General features: G+C 42.5%; 1 protein-coding gene across 13 annotated transcripts in view; it reads right to left on the bottom strand.

Annotated features, from left to right (window-relative positions):
- dennd4a (DENN/MADD domain containing 4A) overlaps positions 1 to 20,396 on the bottom strand; it is a 202,499-nt gene that overhangs the window by 10,500 nt on the left and 171,603 nt on the right. For 10 of the 13 annotated variants that reach the window (XM_068018271.1, XM_068018275.1, XM_068018270.1 and 7 more), the window contains 4 exons: positions 9,689 to 9,943; positions 8,914 to 9,031; positions 7,061 to 7,087; positions 3,837 to 3,999 (listed from right to left, as the gene is read on the bottom strand). In XM_068018271.1, coding sequence (XP_067874372.1) covers positions 3,837 to 3,999; positions 7,061 to 7,087; positions 8,914 to 9,031; positions 9,689 to 9,943 — 563 coding nt within the window. The remainder of the gene's footprint in view (positions 1 to 3,836; positions 4,000 to 7,060; positions 7,088 to 8,913; positions 9,032 to 9,688; positions 9,944 to 20,396) is intronic. The other 3 variants (XM_068018280.1, XM_068018282.1, XM_068018283.1) reach the window with 1 other exon arrangement.

Genomic DNA, 20,396 nt, shown 5'->3' with positions numbered 1-20,396 from the left:
CTCCTTCTCTCCAACGAAAACAACCTCAAGTCCCTCAGCCTTTCCTTGTAAGACCTTCCCTCCATACCAGGCAACATCCTAGTAAATCTCCTCTGCACCCTTTCCATAGCTTCCACATCCTTCCTATAATGCGGTGACCAGAACTGCACGCAATACTCCAGGTGCGGTCTCACCAGAGTTTTGTACAGCTGCAGCATGACCTCGTGGCTCCGAAACTCGATCCCCCTACTAATAAAAGCTAACACACCATATGCCTTCTTAACAGCCCTATTAACCTGGGTAGCAACCTTCAGGGATTTATGCACCTGGACACCAAGATCTCTCTGTTCATCTACACTACCAAGAATCTTCCCATTAGCCCAGTATTCTGCATTCCTGTTACTCCTTCCAAAGTGAATCACCTCGCACTTTTCCGCATTAAACTCCATTTGCCATCTCTCAGCCCAGCTCTGCAGCCTATCTATGTCCCTCTGAACCCGACAACATCCTTCGGCACTATCCACAACTCCACCGACCTTAGTGTCATCCGCAAATTTACTAACCCACCCTTCTACACCCTCTTCCAGGTCATTTATAAAAATGACAAACAGCAGTGGCCTCAAAACAGATCCTTGCGGTACACCACTAGTAACTAAACTCCAGGATGAACATTTGCCATCAACCACCACCCTCTGTCTTCTTTCAGCTAGCCAATTTCTGATCCAAAGCTCTAAATCACCTTCAACCCCATACTTCCGTATTTTCTGCAATAGCCTACCATGGGGAACCTTATCAAACGCCTTACTGAAATCCATATACACCACATCCACTGCTTTACCCTCATCCACCTGTTTGGTCACCTTCTCGAAAAACTCAATAAGGTTTGTGAGGCACGACCTACCCATCACAAAACCGTGCTGACTATCGCAAATGAACTTATTCTTTTCAAGATGATTATAAATCCTGTCTCTTATAACCTTTTCCAACATTTTACTCACAACCGAAGTAAGGCTCACAGGTCTATAATTACCAGGGCTGTCTCTACTCCCCTTCTTGAACAAGGGGACAACATTTGCTATCCTCCAGTCTTCCGGCACTATTCCTGTCGACAATGACGACATAAAGATCAAGGACAAAGGCTCTGCAATCTCCTCCCTAGCTTCCCAGAGAATCCTAGGATAAATCCCATCTGGCCCAGGGGACTTATCTATTTTCACACTTTCCAAAATTGATAACACCTCCTCCTTGTGAACCTCAATCCCATCTAGCCTAGTAGCCTGAATCTCAGTATTCTCCTCGACAACATTTTCTTTCTCTACTGTAAATACTGACGCAAAATATTCATTTAACACTTCCCCTACCTCCTCTGATTCCACACACAACTTCCCACTACTATCCTTGATTGGCCCTAATCTAACTCTAATCATTCTTTTATTCCTGATATACCGATAGAAAACCTTAGGGTTTTCCCTGATCCTATCCGCCAATGCCTTCTCGTGTCCTCTCCTTGCTCTTCTTAGCTCTCCCTTTAGATCCTTCCTGGCTAGCTTGTAACTCTCAAGCGCCCTAACTGAGCCTTCACGTCTCATCCTAACATAAGCCTTCTTCTTTCTCTTGACAAGCGCTTCAACTTCTTTCGTAAACCACGGCTCCCTCGCTCGACAACTTCCTCCCTGCCTCACAGGTACATACTTATCAAGGACACGCAGTAGCTGCTCCTTGAATAAGCTCCACATTTCGATTGTTCCCATCCCCTGCAGTTCCTTCCCCATCCTACGCATCCTAAATCTTGCCTAATCGCATCATAATTTCCTTTCCCCCAGCTATAATTTTTGCCCTGCGGTATATACCTGTCCCTGCCCATCGCTAAGGTAAACCTAACCGAATTGTGATCACTATCACCAAAGTGCTCACCTACATCTAAATCTAACACCTGGCCGGGTTCATTACCCAGTACCAAAACCAATGTGGCATCGCCCCTGGTTGGCCTGTCAACATACTGTGTCAGAAAACCCTCCTGCACACACTGGACAAAAACTGACCCATCTAAAGTACTCGAACTATAGTATTTCCAGTCGATATTTGGAAAGTTAAAGTCCCCCATAACAACTACCCTGTTACTCTCGCCCCTGTCGAGAATCATCTTCGCTATCCTTTCCTCTACATCTCTGGAACTATTTGGAGGTCTATAGAAGACTCCCAACAGGGTGACCTCACCTCTCCCGTTTCTAACCTCGGCCCATACTACCTCAGTATACGAGTCCTCAAACGTCCTTTCTGTCGCTGTAATACTCTCCTTGATTAACAATGCCACACCCCCCCCTCTTTTACCATCTTCTCTGTTCTTACTGAAACATCTAAATCCCGGAACCTGCAACATCCATTCCTGCCCCTGCTCTACCCATGTCTCCGAAATGGCCACTACATCGAGATCCCAGGTACCAACCCATGCTGCAAGCTCACCCACCTTATTCCGGATGCTCCTGGCGTTGAAGTAGACACACTTTAAACCAGGTTCTTGCTTGCCAGTGCCCTCTTGTGTCCTTGTAACCTTATCCCTGACCTCACTACTCTCAACATCCTGTACACTGGCACTACATTTTAGGTTCCCATTCCCCTGCTGAATTAGTTTAAACCCCCCCGAAGAGCACTAGCAAATCTCCCCCCCAGGATATTGGTACCCCTCTGGTTCAGGTGAAGACCATCCTGTTTGTAGAGGTCCCACCTACCCCAGAAAGAGCCCCAATTATCCAGGAAACCAAAACCCTCCCTCCTGCACCATCCCTGCAGCCACGTGTTCAACTCCTCTCTCTCCCTATTCCTCGCTTCGCTATCACGTGGCACGGGCAACAACCCAGAGATAACAACTCTGTTTGTTCTCGCTCTAAGCTTCCACCCTAGCTCCCTGAATTTCTGTCTTAAATCCCCATCTCTCTTCCTACCTATGTCGTTGGTGCCTATGTGGACCACGACTTGGGGCTGCTCCCCCTCCCCCTTAAGGATCCCAAAAACACGATCCGAGACATCACGAACCCTGGCACCCGGGAGGCAACATACCAACCGTGAGTCTCTCTCGTTCCCACAGAACCTCCTATCTGTTCCCCTAACTATGGAGTCCCCAATGACTAATGCTCTGCTCCTCTTCCCCCTTCTCTTGTGGGAGAATCTAGAACTAAGGGTCACTGTTTAAAAATAAGAGGTTGTCCATTTAAGATGAGGAAATTTTTTTTCTCAGCGTCATGAGTCTTTGGAAATCTCTTCCTCTAAAGGTGGTGGAAGCAGAGTCTTTGAATATTTTTAAGGCAGAGGTAGATAGATTCTTGATAAGCAAGTGGGGGGGGGGGGGGGGGAAGGTTATTGGGGGTAGGCGGGAATGTGGAGGTGAGGTTACAATCAGATCAGCCATGATCTTGTTGAATGACGGATCAGGCTCGAGAGGTCGAATGGCCGACTCCTGTTCCTAATTTGTATGTTAGTGTGAAGCATTTCTATTTTGAATCAATTGAGTCATCAACTCTTAACTTTTTCATTTGCTGCTTCTGTTTAGCTAGTCTTCAACCTTAGGGTAGGTAATAAAATAATCCCTCGCTTGACAAAACGAAAGGCCACAGAAGGACAAGTGCAGATGGGGATTAAGGCAAGCGTCCCATACAGCTACTTATTTCTCCAATCTGCAAATTCACCCAAATCAGCTCCTGGCCAAGTCCAAACCAATTCACAGTTCATAAGGATTAACGTTCGAAATAGAATGAACTGATTTGGGATGCTTGAAACACTAAACAAAGTATAGTTTGTGATTAATATATAAAACATGAATTGACAAAAGTCAAGAGGTGATTGCATATCACGTTGCTTACCTTTGCCGTTTAAAATGTGGTTGCGTGCTCAGCACCTCTAGAATCTTACTCATAGGCTTATAGATGTCATTCACCTGAATACTCTTCACAATGCTATCTAGAAAATCCTTGCTAAATAAGGAGCCTTCATTTCGCAGTGTGTGAACAAGGGGATGTTGCTTAGCTGCAAGTGGAAAAACATCATTTCTATTAATACCAAAACTAAATTCTAATTATTTTACAACAGGATATGACTACGTATAATTTCTTCAAAAGTTAATTCTTTTTAAAAATCCACTTATCTCCAACAGTAAACCTCCACATCTCCGACTGTAAGGCTAATACATATCCCTCACACATTCTAGCACAGAAAGACTGCTAACGTGTGCCTCGTTTGAAGTTTTACAATTCTACGAAAATTTATTTTATTTTGATAACCCATTGGAGACAGAAGGCCTTCCTCACCTGTGTTAGAAACTATACCCCAAGAATGGAAAGGAGCTTGAAACCAGCACAATGTCCCTGTAACATTTTTGGAGGTTTCTTTAAAATTTGAAGGAGCTGTGCTAATTTTCACCACTGTCAAATGTGCCTTTTTACCAGTTATAGTTAACTTGGTTGTATTGGCATTTTGTGGTACTGCATAATGGTGAATAATGCATGTTGCCTGGGATCAATATTCAGGCATTTCATCCACAACAAAGTCCACAGGGGAAACAATGTCGTCCCATAGAAGTGATGAGGATAATTTTGTGCAAATTGAGTTTCCTTACAAGACAGCAGTACACATTAAGGAACAATCAGCAAAGAAGTTTTTGAGGAATTTATTAAAAAAGTTCCACATGCACATGTGTTTGCGTGTGTGTGTGTATATATATATATGTGTTTATCTCTCCTCCCCCACTGTATACAGTACTATACACAAGAAGCTGGACCAGTGTCAGTAAAGATGAGCCTTGGTCTAATTGTAATTGATGAATGTGAGCAATAATTTTGAAAAAGTCACTTTGATCCTCTGTGCTAAATTAGCTGATGTCCATTCAAGGTACATAAGAACATAAGAAACAGGAGTAGGCCATTCGGTCCCTCGAGCCTGCTCCACCATTTAATAAGATCATGGCTGACCTGATTGTGGCCTTAACTCCACTTTACTGCCTGTCCCCCATAACCCTCGACACACTTATAGATCAAAAATCTGTCTAACTCAGCCTTGAATATATTCAATTACCCAGCCGCCACTGCTCTCTGGGGAAGAGAATTCCAAAGATTAACAACCATCTGAGAGAAGAAATTCCTCCTCATCGTCATCTTAAAAGGGAGACTGCTTATTTTGAAACTGTGCCCTCTAGTTCTAGATTCCCCCACGAGGGGTAACATCCTTTCAGCATCTACACAGGCAAGCCTCCTCAGAATTTAATGTGTTTCAATAAGACCACCTCTCATTCTTCTAATCTCCAATGTGTATAGGCCCAACCTGCTCAACCTTTTCTCATAAGACAATCCCTTCACCCCAGAAACCAGCCTAGTGAACCTTCGCTGAACTGCTTCCAATGCAAGTCTATCCCTCCTTAAGTAAGGAGGCCAAAACTGTGTGCAGTACTCCAGGTGCAGTCTCACCAAAGCCCTGTACAGTTGTAGCAAGACTTCCCCACTTTACACTTCATCCCCCTTGCAATAAATGCCAACAATCCATTCGTCTTCATATTTACTTGCTAGCTTTTTGTAATTCATTTGCAAGGACACCCAGATTCCTCTGTACTGCAGCATTCTGCAATCTCTCTCTTTGTAAATATTATTCTGCTTTTCTATTCTTCCAGCCAAAGTGGGCAACCTCACATTTTCCCACATTTTACTCCAGCAGCTAATTTTTTGCCCACTCAGTTAAGCTATCTTTATCTCCTTGCAGACATTTTCTGTCCTTCTCACAACTTGCTTTCCTACCTATCTTTATATCATCCACAAATTTGGCTAAAATACACTCAATCCCTTCCTCCAAGTCATTAATATAGATCGCAAATAGTTGAGACCTCAGCACTGATCTCTGTGACACTCTACTAGTTAAAGTTTGCCAACCTGAAAATGCCCCAATTATCCTGACTGCCTGTTTCCTGTTAGTTAGCCAATCCTCTATCCATGCTAATATATTACCCCAACACCATGAGCTCTTATCTTGTGTAGTAACCTTTTGCGTGGCATCTTAATCGAATGCCTTTTGGAAATCCAAATACACTACATTTACTAGTTCCCCTTTAACCACCCTTCTTGTTACATCCTCAAACAACTCTAAGAAATTTGTCAAACACAATTTCCCTTTCACAAAACCATGTTGACTTTGCCTGCATTATGATTTTCTAAATATCTTAATAATAATGGATTCTAGCATTTATCTAGCATCCTCTAATGATGGATGTTAGCCTCACTGGCCTATAGCTTCCTGCATTCTTTCATCACCACCCCCCCAACACAAAGTACAATTGGCCTCAGTGAGGGAAGGAGGAAGAACAAACTTAGCCGGGGTTTCCACTGTGATTCCCATCCAGTGATTCTTGAACCGGAACAGGATCAGACTCAGTTGCTCACAGCCTGCCAATTCACGGTGCCATGCCAGTGCATGGAGAACAGTAACTTGGGTTCACTAGTGGAGTTATAACCCAACAAGATGTTAATGTTTTCAGGACAGGCAAAGGAGAGAGGGTGGAGAAACATCGTATAAATGCTGGAAGGAAGCAGGTGCATAGATATTACTGCTCATGAGGCAAGGGCACATTCACCAATGCAGCATTTACACTGATTTTAAATTTTACTCATGTTCCAAAAGGTTACTTACGAACCATCAAAATTCCATTTTGCAGTTCTTACACAGAATGAACTGTGAACAGTACACAAGCTATAACTGGCTGAAGGGGAGCTCTTATGATCCCTGGTAGGCTAGCAAAAGTTGGATATTTTCATAATATTCTATACAAAATTAGATTTATAGACGATTTGCTTAGATATATCAGAAAATTCATACTATACATTTGTAAAATCTGCAGTTTATAAGTTGTAGATGGTAAAGGAATTAGAAACACAGAAATTCACATTCAGTGGCACAGATTTCATTATTAAATAAGAAAAAACACTGCAGTTAAACTATAAAATCAAAAACAAATAATTACTGGCAGACATTTTCTCTAAAAGTAATGAAACTTTGATTTAAAAGATAATTGATAAAATGAACAATGAAGAACGAATTTGACACTCACTCTCTAATAAAAGAGTGTAATTAAGACCTGTGAAAACAGAGAAAGTTCTGTTAGTCATATTAAATACAGACAGACTTCAGTAACCAAGTACACTCAAGTGGCTGCTTATTCAAACTTTAAGTTTGCCTCTTTTAAATACAATTTCTTTAGATACACTGGCACAAGGCTTGCCAATTGATAGGCTGTGAAGGTGACTCACTCTCAAATCTTACCCCAGCTCTCCCGACTGCATGGCTCAGATAAAGCACTCGTGGTGTTCATGAACTCAAGCAGATTTTTAGATGAGGAAGAAATCTCTAACTATTTTTCCAGATTAACTGAACAATACTGACGGAAACTTAGAGCCTGCTGCTGGGTTTGCCACTCAGGTTCCTCAATAGCAAAATGTAAAAGACTGTTCTCCAATGCCTGAAGCCCTTACTCTGTCAGTCTGCAAGCAGGCAGACAAGCAACAGCTAAATTAAACTGAAAAGATGTGAAAGCGCCATTTGCCATTCTCATTATTGTGAAGTTACCAACAACAAAATGAAATTTGAGGCATTAAAATGAAAGCAAACAGTTAACATTAAATATCTGAACCCAAAACACAGCTTGAAAATAAAATGTTCAATATCTTAAAGATGAACCAAGTACCATAAGAGTTTACTGCAATACATTGGAAGTGTCTGAGGCAGCAAAAAATTATTATACACATCATTCACCATCCAAAGATCTTCAAGAGTTTGACACAAGTATATTTTTGTATTTACAATGTGTTTCAATACTGGTTGATGGCTGTCACCAATTTTTTTTATTCTTTCACGGGATGTGGGCATCGCTGGTAAGGCCAGCATTTGTTGCCCATCCCTAATTGCCCTTGACACCTGAGTAGCCTGTTGGGCCATTTCAGAGGGCAGTTAAGAGTCAACCACATTGCTGTGTGTCTGGAGTCACATATAGGCCAGACCAGGTAAGGATGGCAGATTTCCTTCCCTGAAGAACATTAGTGAACCAGATGGGTTTTTATGACAATCGATGATAGTTTTATGGCACCATTACTGAGAATAGCTTTCAATTCCAGATTTTATTAATTAATTGCATTTATTAATTGAATTTAAATTCCACCAGCTGCCATGGTAGGATTTGAACCCCTGTCCCCAGATCAGAGGTAGGTTTTAAGGAGGGTCTTACAGGATGGGAAAGAAGGTCCGGGGGAGATGTGAGGAGGGAACTTCAGAACTTAGGGCCCAGGCAGCTGAAGGCACAGCCACCAATGGAGGGGCGAAGGAACAAAAGGCCAGAGTTCTTGGAGGGTTATAGGCGACAGATAGGGAGGAGAAAGGTCATGGAGGGATTTGGGCACAAGGATGAGAATTTTAAATTTAAGGTGTTGCCCAACCAGCAGCAAGCAAGCATGAGTGACGGGTGAAAGGGACTTGGCTCAGGTTAGGGTACTGATAGCAGCGTTTTGGATGAGCTGAATTTTACAGTGGGTGGAGATTGGAGGCTGGCTAGGAGAGCTTTGAAATATTCCAGTCCAGAGGTGACAAAAGCATAGAAATATAAGTATACAAGTGATTCCAGCAGCACATTGATAATTTAAAAAAATTCTCATCAACATCAAGCCCTTTCTTAAAAAAAACAATTTTAAACTGTTTGAGAGGGGTGATCACACCCAACAGTATGAGGGAGCTGAGATAATGACAGTATAGAGTAATAGAATACTTGTAATCGCCGATCTTGTAATTTCAACAATATTTCAGTTATGTAATTCAAGTGAACAGTTAGCTCATTATAATTGTCTTTTAGTATTTCTTTTTTCTCGATACAATCTCAAGGCATTAATTATCTGTAAAACATGAACTTCCACTCACTCTTAGCATTCCATAGGATGTAGAAAGGCTGACTGGGATCTTGATGCAACTTTAGATTGTCCCACAGCACCTGAATTAGAACATGCTTACTGTCCTCTGACATCCAGCTCCGAGGGATCTATAAAATACAAAATTCTTACTGTATACAAGAGGTTCAACAGCAGTCCTAGAACAGTTCTCAGCTCAGGGAAAACATACATTAAAACTACACCAATAATTATGGTAAACAAAACAGCAATCAATGGAGATTATGAGCTGAGACAAGACGACACAAAGAGATCAACAAAGCTGTAAGTGGAGCAGTTCTATGACCACAGCTTTCTGAACTCAACATTAATGTAATAAATTGGAATCAGATAGTGACATATCTCAGCTGTTATGTATGTCAACTTTAGGTTTTTTGCCCTAGTAAGCAGCTGGTTGCTGGTCTGCACTTTTAATTTATATAGTCTTATGCTTTAATAAACTTTTATTGACAACAGAATTTTATTTTTGTATCATGGCCTACGAACCCATTTGTTCAATTAGAGTCTTTATCCTTCCAAACCTGGGTTACATCTGAGGAAAACCATTTTGAGTTGTGTAGCAGCAGGAAGAAGAACTATTGGTTACAGGTCTGCTAATGGTGGTGGTAGAGGGAACAATTCGAATTAAGAGTACTGTACAATATTAAAGCATACTGGCGCATGTATAATATTCCCTTTAGCAATAGGTAGCAAACCCCTAAATGAGCCTAGCAACAATAATGAAGTAGCTTTATTCGCCACTGGCCTACCGTCACGCCCTTGTTGCAGTGTTCTGAAGTTAATACGAGTCCCGGCAAGTTGGTGGGTAGATCGATACGGCGGAAATACCACACCAAATTCCAGAATACAATTGGATGGTGATCCACAAATGTTGCCATGGATATCACTTGATCACCTTCATTTTCCAGCAAACTTTCGAGTTCTTTCCACAACACCAAGGGGCTCAAGTACGGAACTGTTATAGGATCAGGATTGGGTAACTGCCATTCGAAGCCCAATGAATCCTAGCAAAATAAGCACCAATAGGGGTGATTTTTTTTTCCACAATGGAAGCGACTCTGAGATTTGGTCTTTAAACTAAAACAAGGAATATCTTCCAAAAATAAGTCAGAGTGTAATTTATAGAGTCATATGTGGCACAAGAGGAGGCCATTTGGCCCATTGAGCCTATGCTGGCTCTCTGCGGAGCAATGCAGTCAGTCCTACTACCGTGCTAGATCCCTGTAGCCCTGCAAGTTTACGCCCTTCAAGTGCCCATCCAATTTCCTTTTGAAATCATTACTGTCTCCACTTCCACCACCCTTGTGAGCAGCAGGTTCAATGTCATTATCACTTGTGTAAAAAAGTTCCTCACATTTCCCCTTTTATCTCTTACCCAAAACCTTCAATCTGTGTCCCCTAGTTGTTGTACCATCAGTTAATGGGAACAATTTTTCCTTGTCCAACTTGTCTAAGTCGGTCATAATCTTTTACACCTCTATTAAATCTCTCAATGACCAGAATTTTACACCCACTGTGGGAACGGGCTGGAAGTGGGGGAGATAAAATTGTGTGGGAGGCGGGGGATGCCGTTCCCATCATCTTCCTGCCCCACTGCAATTTTGAGTGTGGTGGGGGAGGTGGCAAACGGCCCACCTGCACCAGACCAATTGAGTCCCTTAAATGGCCAATAAATTGCCGACGTAAAATTCCCTTTGCTCAAGGGTGAACAACTCCAGCTTTTCCAACCTAACCTTGTAACTAACATCCCCCATCCCTGGAACCATTCTAGTAAATCTCTGAATGCACAAAGCATCTGTAATAATGCAGATGAACTAGTGGCATGAATAGAGGTAAATGATCTAGATCTAATTGCCATTACCGATACATGGTTACAAGGAGATCAAGGTTGGGAAATTAATATTCCAGGGTATACATTATTTCGGAGAGACAGACAGAATGGCAAAAGGAGGAGGGGTAGCTCTGATAGTGAAGGATGGCATAAGGACATTAATAAGAAGGGATCAGGCCTCAGAGGATCATGAAGTAGAATCAGTTTGGGTGGAAATTAGAAATAGTAGGAGTCAGAAAACACTGGTGGGTGTAGTTTGCAGGCCCCATAACAGTAGTTATATTATTGGACAGAAAGTTAAATGGAAAGTTATTGGAGCATGTAAAAAAGGTAATGTATTGATTGTGGGGGACTTTAATCTGCATATAGACTGGGACAATCAAATTGGCAACAGTGGTTTAGAAGATGAATTTGTAGAATGCTTTCGTGACAGTTTCTTGGAGCAATATGTTGTAGAATCGACAAGGGATAAAGCTATCTTAGATCTCATATTGTGTAATGAAGCAGGGTTAATAAGCAATGTTATAGTAAAAGATCCACTGGGAAATAGGTATCACAATACCACTGAATTTCATGTTAAGTTTGAAAGTGACACATTTCAATCACAAACAAGAATCTTAAACTTAAACAAAGCCAATTATGAAGGTATGGTGGTAAATGAACAGTAGGAAACATTTAAAGAAATAATTCAAAGGGTTCAACAAAAGTATATTCCGTTGAAAAACTCGTCACGTGCAAGTGAGCAAAGGAATAGGAGGATTGATCAATTGAACACGTGGCTGGAGAACTGGTGTAGGAGGGAGGGCATCAGATTTCTGAGGCATTGGGACTGGTTCTGGGGCAGGTGGGAGACCTGTACAAGATGGACGGGCTATACCTTAACAGGACAGGAACGAACATCCTCGCAGGGAGATTTGCTCGCGCTGTTGGAGAGGGTTTAAACTAGCTTGTCAGGGGGATGGGAACCTGAGGGGTAGCTCAAATTGGAAGGAAGTAAAGCTGGTAACAGGAGGCAGAAAAGTGGAAAGTGACATTAGAAGACAGGTGAAACAAAGGCGAGCATCAACTAGGCTTAGAATGCAGAATGTCAAGAAGGCAAGGTTAAGGGCACTCTAACTGAATGCACACAGCATTCGCAACAAGGTAGATGACTTAAAGGCCCAAATAGAGGTAAATGGGTATGATCTAATTGCCAGAACAGAAATGTGGCTACAGGGTGACCAAGACTGGAAACTGAATATTCAAGGATATTCGACATTTAGGAAGGACAGGCAAAAAGGAAAAGCAGGTGGTGTTGCGCTGATAGTAAGGGATGGGATCAATGCATTAGTAAGGGAGGATATCAGATTGTAAGAACGAAATGTGGAATCTGTTTGGGTGGAGCTAAGAAACAGCAAGGGGCAGCAAATATTGCTATGAGTTGTTTACAGACCACCAAACAGTAGTGGTAGTGTGGGGCATGGTATTCATCAGGAGAGTAGAGAAACCTGTAGTATGGGTAATACAGTAATAATGGGTGACTTCAATCTACATATAGACCGGGTAAACCTAATGAGCACTAATGCTGTGGAAGATGAGTTTCTGGAGTGTTTAGGGATGGTTTTCTAGAGCAGTATGTTGAGGAACCGACTAGAGAACAGGCTATTTTAGGTCTAATATTATATAATGAGAAAGGACTAGTTAATAATCTTGTTGTAAAACAACCTTTAGGGATGAGTGACCATACAGTCATAGAGTTATACAGCACAGAAACAGGCCCTTCGGCCCATCGCGTCCATGCTGGCCATCAAGCACCTATCTATTCTAATCCCATTTTCCAGCACTTGGCCTGGAGCCTTGTATGCTTTGGCGTTTTCAGTGCTTGTCTAAATACTTCTTAAATGTTGTGAGGGTTCCTGCCTCTACCACCCCTTCAGGCAGTGTGTTCCAGATTCCAACCACCCTCTGGGTGAAAATATTTTTCTTCAAATCCCCTCTAAACCTCCTGCCCCTTACCTTAAATCTATGCCCCCTGGTTATTGACACCTACGCTAAGGGAAAAAGTTTCGTCCGATCTATCCTATCTAAGCTCCTCATAATTTTGTATACCTCAATCAGGTCCCCCCTCAGCCTTCTCTGCTTCAAGGAAAACAACCCTAGCCTATTCTTCATAGTCACTCTTCATAGCTGAAATGCTCCAGCCCAGGCAACATCCTGGTGAATCTCCTCTGCACTCTCTTCTTCCTACAGTGACGACCAGAACTGTACACAGTACTCCAGCTGTGGCCTAACTAGCGTTTTATACAACTCCATCATAATCTCCCTGCTCTTATATTCTGTGCCTGGGCTAATAAAGGCAAGTATCCCATATGCCTTCCTAACCGTCTTATCTACCTGTGCTGCTGCCTTCAGTGATCTATGGACAAGTACATCAAGGTCCCTCTGTACTTCCTTGGGCCCTACCACCCATTGTATATTCCCTTGCCTTGTTATTCCTCTCAAAATGCATCACACCACACTTCTCAGGATTAAATTCCATTTGTCACTGCTCTGCCCATCTTACCAGCCCATCTATATCATCCTTTAATCTAAGGCTTTCCTCCTCACTATTAATGACACCATCAATTTTGTGTCATCTGCAAACTTACTGATCATACCTCCTATATTCACGTCTAAATCATTAATGTACACTCCAAACAGCAAAGGTCCCTGCACCGATCCCTGCGGTACACCACTTGTCACAGGCTTCCACTCGCAAAACCTACCCTCGACCATCACCCTCTGCCTCCTGCTACTAAACCAATTTTGAATCCAATTTGCCAAATTGTCCTGGACCCCATGGGTCCTCACCTTCTTAACCAATCTCCCATGTGGGACCTTATCAAAAGCCTTACTGAAGTCCATGTAGACAACATCAACTACTTTACCCTCATCTACACACCTAGTCACCTCCTCGAAAAACTCAATCAAATTTCTTAGACATGATCTCCCCCTGACAAAGCCATGCTGATTATCCTTGATTAATCCCTGCCTCTCTAAGTGGAGATTAATCTGGGGGAGGGATGGGGGGGTGGTGGGTTTAAACTAATTTGGATGGGATACAGAGTGGAGATACAGTAAGGGGCGATGCACAGTCAAATATAGAAGAGAAACTGAGTCAGTCTGGTAGGCAGAGCAAATACAGACCTGTTAAGGCTCAAACCAACAATGCAAGGCTGGATTGCATCTATTTTAACGCAAGCAGTCTTACTATTAAGGCAGATGAATTAAGTGCATTGATATTATTGCTATCACAGAGACACGGTTGAGTGAACGGCAGGACTGGCAGCTCAATATTCCAGGGTATAGAATCTTCAGGCGTGACAGGGGAGGGGGTAAAAGAGGAGGTGGCATTGCACTGTTGATCAAGGAGTCAATTACTGCAGTAAGGAGGGATGATATTTTAGAAGGTTCCTCAAATGAGACCATATGGGTAGAACAGTGGCACAGTGGTTAGCACCGCAGCCTCACAGCTCCAGCGACCCGGGTTCAATTCTGGGTACTGCCTGTGTGGAGTTTGCAAGTTCTCCCTGTGTCTGCGTGGGTTTCCTCCGGGTGCTCCGGTTTCCTCCCACATGCCAAAGACTTGCAGGTTGATAGGTAAATTGGCCATTATAAATTGCCCCTAGTATAGGTAGGTGGTAGGGAAATATAGGGACAGGTGGGGATGTGGTAGGAATATGGGATTAGTGTAGGATTAGTATAAATGGGTGTTTGATGGTCGGCACAGACTCGGTGGGCCGAGGGGCCTGTTTCAGTGCTGTATCTCTAAACTAAACTAAACTAAAAAGGGGGCAATCACTTGGCTGGGAGTGTACTACAGGCCTCCAAACAGTCAGGGAGAGATAGAGGAGCAGATATGTAGGCAAATCTCAGAGAGGTGTAAAAATAATAGGGTAATAATGGTAGGGGATTTCAACTTCCCCAATATCAACTGGAATAGATTTAGTGCAAAAGGCTTAAAGGGGCGGAATTCTTAGAGAGCATTCAGGAGAGCTTTTTGAGCCAGTATGTAGAAAGTCCTACAAGAGAAGGGGCGGTACTGGACCTAATCCTAGGGAACAAAGCCAGACAAGTAGCAGAAGTGTCAGTGGAGGTTCATTTTGGGGATAGTGACCATAACTCTGCAAGATTTAAGGTAATTATGGAAAAGAACAAAGAGGGACCGGAAACAAAAGCACTGAATTGCCTTTATTATACTTATAAAACGCCTTGGGGTTTTCCTTTATCTTGCCCGCCAGTGTTTTTTCATGTCCCCTCTTTGCTCTCCAAATTACTTTCTTAAGTACCTCCCTACACTTCCTCTACTCCAGGGCTTCCGCTGTTTTCAGCCCTCTGAATCCGCCATAAGCCTCCTTTTTTTTCCTTATCCAATCGTCTATATCCCTTGACATCCAGGGTTCCCTGGACTTGTTGGTTCTACCCTTCACATTTACGGGAACATGTTGGCCCTGAACTCTCACTATTTCCTTTTTGAATGACTCCCACTGGTCTGATGTAGACTTTCCTACAAATAGCTGCTCCCAGTCCACTTTGGCCAGATCCTGTTTTATCATATTGAAATTGGCCTTTCCCCAATTCTGTACCTTTATTTCCAGCCCATCTTTGTCATAATATGATAGAATTTTACATTATGTTTGCAAGTGTGGTAGTTCAATCTGAAGCCAGGGTGTTAAATTTGAACAAAGGAAATTATGAAGGTATGAGGGGCAAATTGACTGAGGTGGATTGGGAAAATACATCAAAAGGTATGACAGCACATAGGCAATGGATAGTCTTTAAAGAAATATTACATACTTTACAGCAACTATACATTCCTTCAAGGCACAAAAACCCCAAAAGTAAAGGCAGTCAACAGTGGATAACAAAGTAAGTTAAGGATTGTATAAGATTAAAAGAAAAGGCCTGAAGGATTATGAAAGCAAATGGCAAGAAATATGAAAACAAACAGCAAGAGCTTCTATGGGTATATAAAAAGAGAGCAGCTGAAGTGAACGTGAGACCCTTGGAGGATGCAACTGGAGAATTGATAATGGGGAACATTGAAATGGCAGAGAATTTAAACCAATATTTCTTCGGTCTTCACGGTGGAGGACACTATAAACATCCCACAGATATCAGATAAGCAAGGAGCTAATGGGAGGAAAGATCTTGTAACAGTCTCTATCGCAAGGGAAAAAGTATTTAACAAACTAATGGGACTAAAGGCAGACAAATCGCCAGCACTCAAGGGTTTTAAAGGAAGTGGCAGCAGAGATAGTAGAGGCATTGGTCGAAATATTCCAGAACTCACTGGATTCTGGGAGAGTCCCAGTGGATTGGAAAACCACTATTGTGTTGCCCCTGTTCAAGAAGGGAGACAGACAAAAAGCAGGAAACTATAGGCCTGACATCGGTTGTTGGGAAAATGCTAGAGTCCATTATTAAGGAAGTAATAGCAGGACATTTAGAAAAGCTTAACGCAATCAAACAGAGTCAACATGGTTTTGTGAAAGGGAAATCATGTTTGACAAATTTGCTAAAGTTCTTTGAGGATATGACAAGCAGAGTTGATAAAGGGGAACCGGTAGATGTAGTGTATTTGGATTTCCAAAAGGCATTTGATAAGGTGCCACATAAAAGATTACTGCACAAGATAGGAGCTCACGGTATTGGGGGTAATGTATGAGCATGGATTGAAGATTGGTTAACTCACACAAGACAGACAATTGGGATTAATGGGTCTTTTTCAGGTTGGAACGACGTAACTAGTGGAGTGCCACAAGGATCAGTCCTAGGGCCTCAATTATTTACTGTTTATATTAATGACTTGGAGGAGGGGGCAGAGTGTAATATATCCAAATTTGCTGAGACAAAAATAGGTGGGAGGGCATGCTGTGATGACGACATGAGGAATCTGCAAGGGGATATAGATAGGTTGAGTGAGTGGGCAAAAACTTGGCAGATGGAGTTCAATGTAGGAAAGTGTGAGGTCACACCCTTTGGTAGGAAGAATCAAAAGGCAGACTATTATTTAAAGGGAGAGAGATGCCAAAAAAAGTGCAGCACAGAGGGATCTGGGTGATCTTGTGCATGAAACACAAAAAGTTAGCATGCAGGTGCAACAAGTAATTAAGGCGGCAAATGGAATTTTGACCTTTATTGCTAGAGGGTTGGAGTTTAAAAATAGGGAAGTCTTGTTACAACTGCGTAGAGTTCTGGTCTCCGTATTTAAGAAAGGATATACTGGCATTGGAGTCAGTTCAAAAGAGATTCACTGGACTGATTCCTGGGATGAAGGGGTTGAGTTATCAAGAACGGCTAAACAAGTTAGGCCTTTATTCATTAGAGTTTAGAAGAATGAGGGGTGATCTTACTGAAACGTGCAAGATTCTGAGGGGGCTTGACAGGGTAGATGTTGAGAAGATGGTTCCACTAGTGGGGGAATCTCAAACTAGGGGACATAGTTACAGAATAAGGGGGCACTCATTTAAAACTGAGATGCGAAGGAATTTCTTCTCTCAGTGGGTAGTGAATGCCGGGAATTCTCTACACCAGAGAGTTGTGGAGGCTAGATCACTGAAAGTATTTAAAGAGGAGGTAGATAAGTTTTTGAAATATCGGGGAGTGGAGGGCTATGAAGAGCTGACACGAAAGAGGGGTTGAGGTCTGGGGCAGATCAGCCATGATCTTATTGAATGGCGGGGCAGGCTTGAGGGGCCGAATGGCCTACTCCTGCTGCTATTTCTAATGTTCTTTTAAAGTTGACAGAAATAGTAGTAAACCTGAGGACTGGGAGGATTTTAGAATACAGCAAAGGAGGACGAAGAAACTGATAAAGAAAGGGAGAAAAGAATATGAATGTAAGCTAGCAAAATATATAAAAATGGACTGTAAAAAACTTCTATAGGTATGTAAAAAGGAAACGTTTGGCTAAGACAAATGTGGATCCATTGCAGGCAGAGTCAGGAGAATTTATAATGGGAAATAGAGAAATGGCAGAGAAGCTAAATGATTACTTTGTGTCCGTCTTCACGGAGGAAGATATAAGAAAGCTCCCAGAAATAGAGATCCAAGGGACTCGGGGGAATGAGGAATTGAAGGAAATTAGTATTAGTAAGAAGGCTGTATTGGAGAAATTAATGGGGCTGAAGGTTGATAAGTCCCCAGGACCTGATATTCTACATCCAAGTGTGTTGAAAGAGGTAGCTATGGAGAAAGTGGATGCATTGGTGATCATCTTCCAAACTTCTATAGATTCTGGAGCATTTCCTGCAGATTGGAAGGTCACAAATGTCACCCCACTATTTAAGAAGGGAGGGAGAGAGAAAACAGGGAATTACAGCCCTGTTAGCCTTACATCAGTCGTTGGGAAAATGCTAGAATCTATTCTAAAGGATGAGATAGAGGGACACTTGGATAATAATGATCTGATTGGGCGCAGTCAACATGATTTATGAATGGGAAATCACGTTTGTCGAACCTGTTGGAGTTTTTTTTGAGGATATTACTAACAGAATTGATAAAGGGGAGTTGGCGGACGTGGTATACTTGGATTTTCAGAAGGCAACAAACAAAGGCCCTCCAAGCCTGCGCCGATCTTGATGCCTGCCTAAACTAAAACCTTCTGCACTTCTGGGGACCGTATCCCTCTATTCCCATCCTATTCATGTATTTGTCAAGATGCCTCTTAAACGTCACTATCGTACCTGCTTCCACCACCTCCCCCGGCAGCATGTTCCAGGCACTCACCACCCTCTGTGTAAAGGCTTTTCATAAAGTCCCCCACGGAAGGTTGGTTAGCAAAATGAAAGCACATGGGATAGGAGGTAATATACTGGCATGGATTAAGAATTGGCTAGCAGGCAGAAAACAGAGAGCAGGAATAAACGGGTCATTCTCATGTTGGCAGGCTGTGACTAGTGGGGTACCGCAGGGATCAGTGCTTGGGCCCCAGCTATTCACAATATATATCAATGATTTGGACGTGGGGACCAAATGTAGTTTTTCCAAGTTTGTGATGACACAAAACTAGGTGGGAATGTGTGTTGTGAGGAAGATGCAAAGTGGCTTCAAGGGGATTTGGACAGACTTAGTGAGTGGGCAAGAATGTGGCAGATGGAATATAATGTGGAAAAATGTGAGGTTATCCACTTTGGTAGGAGGAATAGATGTGCAGAGTATTTCTTAAATGGCAAGAGATTAGAAAGTGTAGATGTACAAAGGAACCTGGGTGTCCTTGCCAATAAGTCACTGAAAGCTAATATGCAGGTGCAGCAAGCAATTAAGAAGGCTAATGGTATGTTAGCCTTTATTGCAAGAGGGTTTGAGTACAGGAGTGGTGAAGTCTTGCTTCAATTTTATAGAACCTTCGTTAGACTGCACCTGGAGTAGTGCGCGCAGTTTTGGTCCCCTTAACGTAGCAAGGATATTATTGCCATAAAGGGAGTGCAATGAAGGTTCACCAGACTTGGCGGGACTGTCCTATGAAGATAGATTGGGTAAACTGGGCCTGTAATCTCTGTGGAGTTTCGAAGAATGAGAGGTGATCTCATTGAAACCTACAAAATACTTAAAGGGATAGACAGGGTAGATGCAGGTAAGAGTTTCCCCTGGTTGGGGAGTCTAGAACCAGGGGACACAATTTCAAAATAAGGGGGAAGCCACTTAGGATAGAAATGAGGAGAAATTTCTCAGAGGGTTGTGAATCTTTGCAATTCTCTACCCAGAGGGCTGTGAAAGCTCAGCCATTGAATATGTTTAAAGCAGAGATTGACAGATTTCTAAATACAAATGACATAAGGGGATATGAAGATAGTGTGGGGAAAAAGGCATTGAAGTGGATGATCAGCATTGATCGTATTGAATGGCGGAGCAGGCTCGATGGGCTGAATGGCCAACTCCTGCTCCTATGTTCCTAAGAAAGACCCATGCGTGGCTCACTCAGGAAATTGACAGTATTAAACGAAAAGAAGAGGCTTACAATGTTGCAAAAAGTAGTAGCAAGTCTGAAGATTGGGAGTGTTTTAGAAACCAGCAAAGGGCCACGAAAAGTTGATAAAAAGGGAAAAAATAGAATGAAAGTAAACTAGCTAGCAAAATAAAAACTGATCGTAAGATCTTTTATAACTACATAAAAAGGAAGCTAAAGTAGACGTTGGTCCCTTACAGGCAGAGACAGGAGAAATCATCATGGGGAATGAGGAAATGGCAGAGACATTGAACAAATATTTTGTGTCTGACTTCACAGTAGAAGACACAAGTTCCATACCAGAAATAGGCAGCAACCTAGGGGCTAAAAAGAATGAGGAAATTAAGATATTGATATTAGCTAAGAAAAATTATTGGAGAAACCTGAGGGACTGAAATTTGACAAGTCCTTGGGACCAGATGGCCTACATCCTAGGGTTCTAAAAGAGATAGCTGCAGAGATAGACATCTCCGCTCAGTCCGCAAGCAGGACCCTGAGCTTCCGGTTGCTTGCCATTTCAACACTCCCCCCTGCTCTCATGCTCACATCTCTGTCCTGGGATTGCTGCAGTGTTCCAGTGAACATCAACGCAAGCTCGAGGAACAGCATCTCATCTACCGATTAGGCACACTACAGCCTGCCGGTCTGAACATTGAGT

This window comes from Heterodontus francisci, chromosome 38, assembly GCF_036365525.1.
Source record: "Heterodontus francisci isolate sHetFra1 chromosome 38, sHetFra1.hap1, whole genome shotgun sequence".
NCBI lineage: Eukaryota > Metazoa > Chordata > Chondrichthyes > Heterodontiformes > Heterodontidae > Heterodontus > Heterodontus francisci.
The sequence above is the reverse complement of the archived record's forward strand: the minus strand, read 5'-3'. Positions and strand labels throughout refer to the sequence as shown.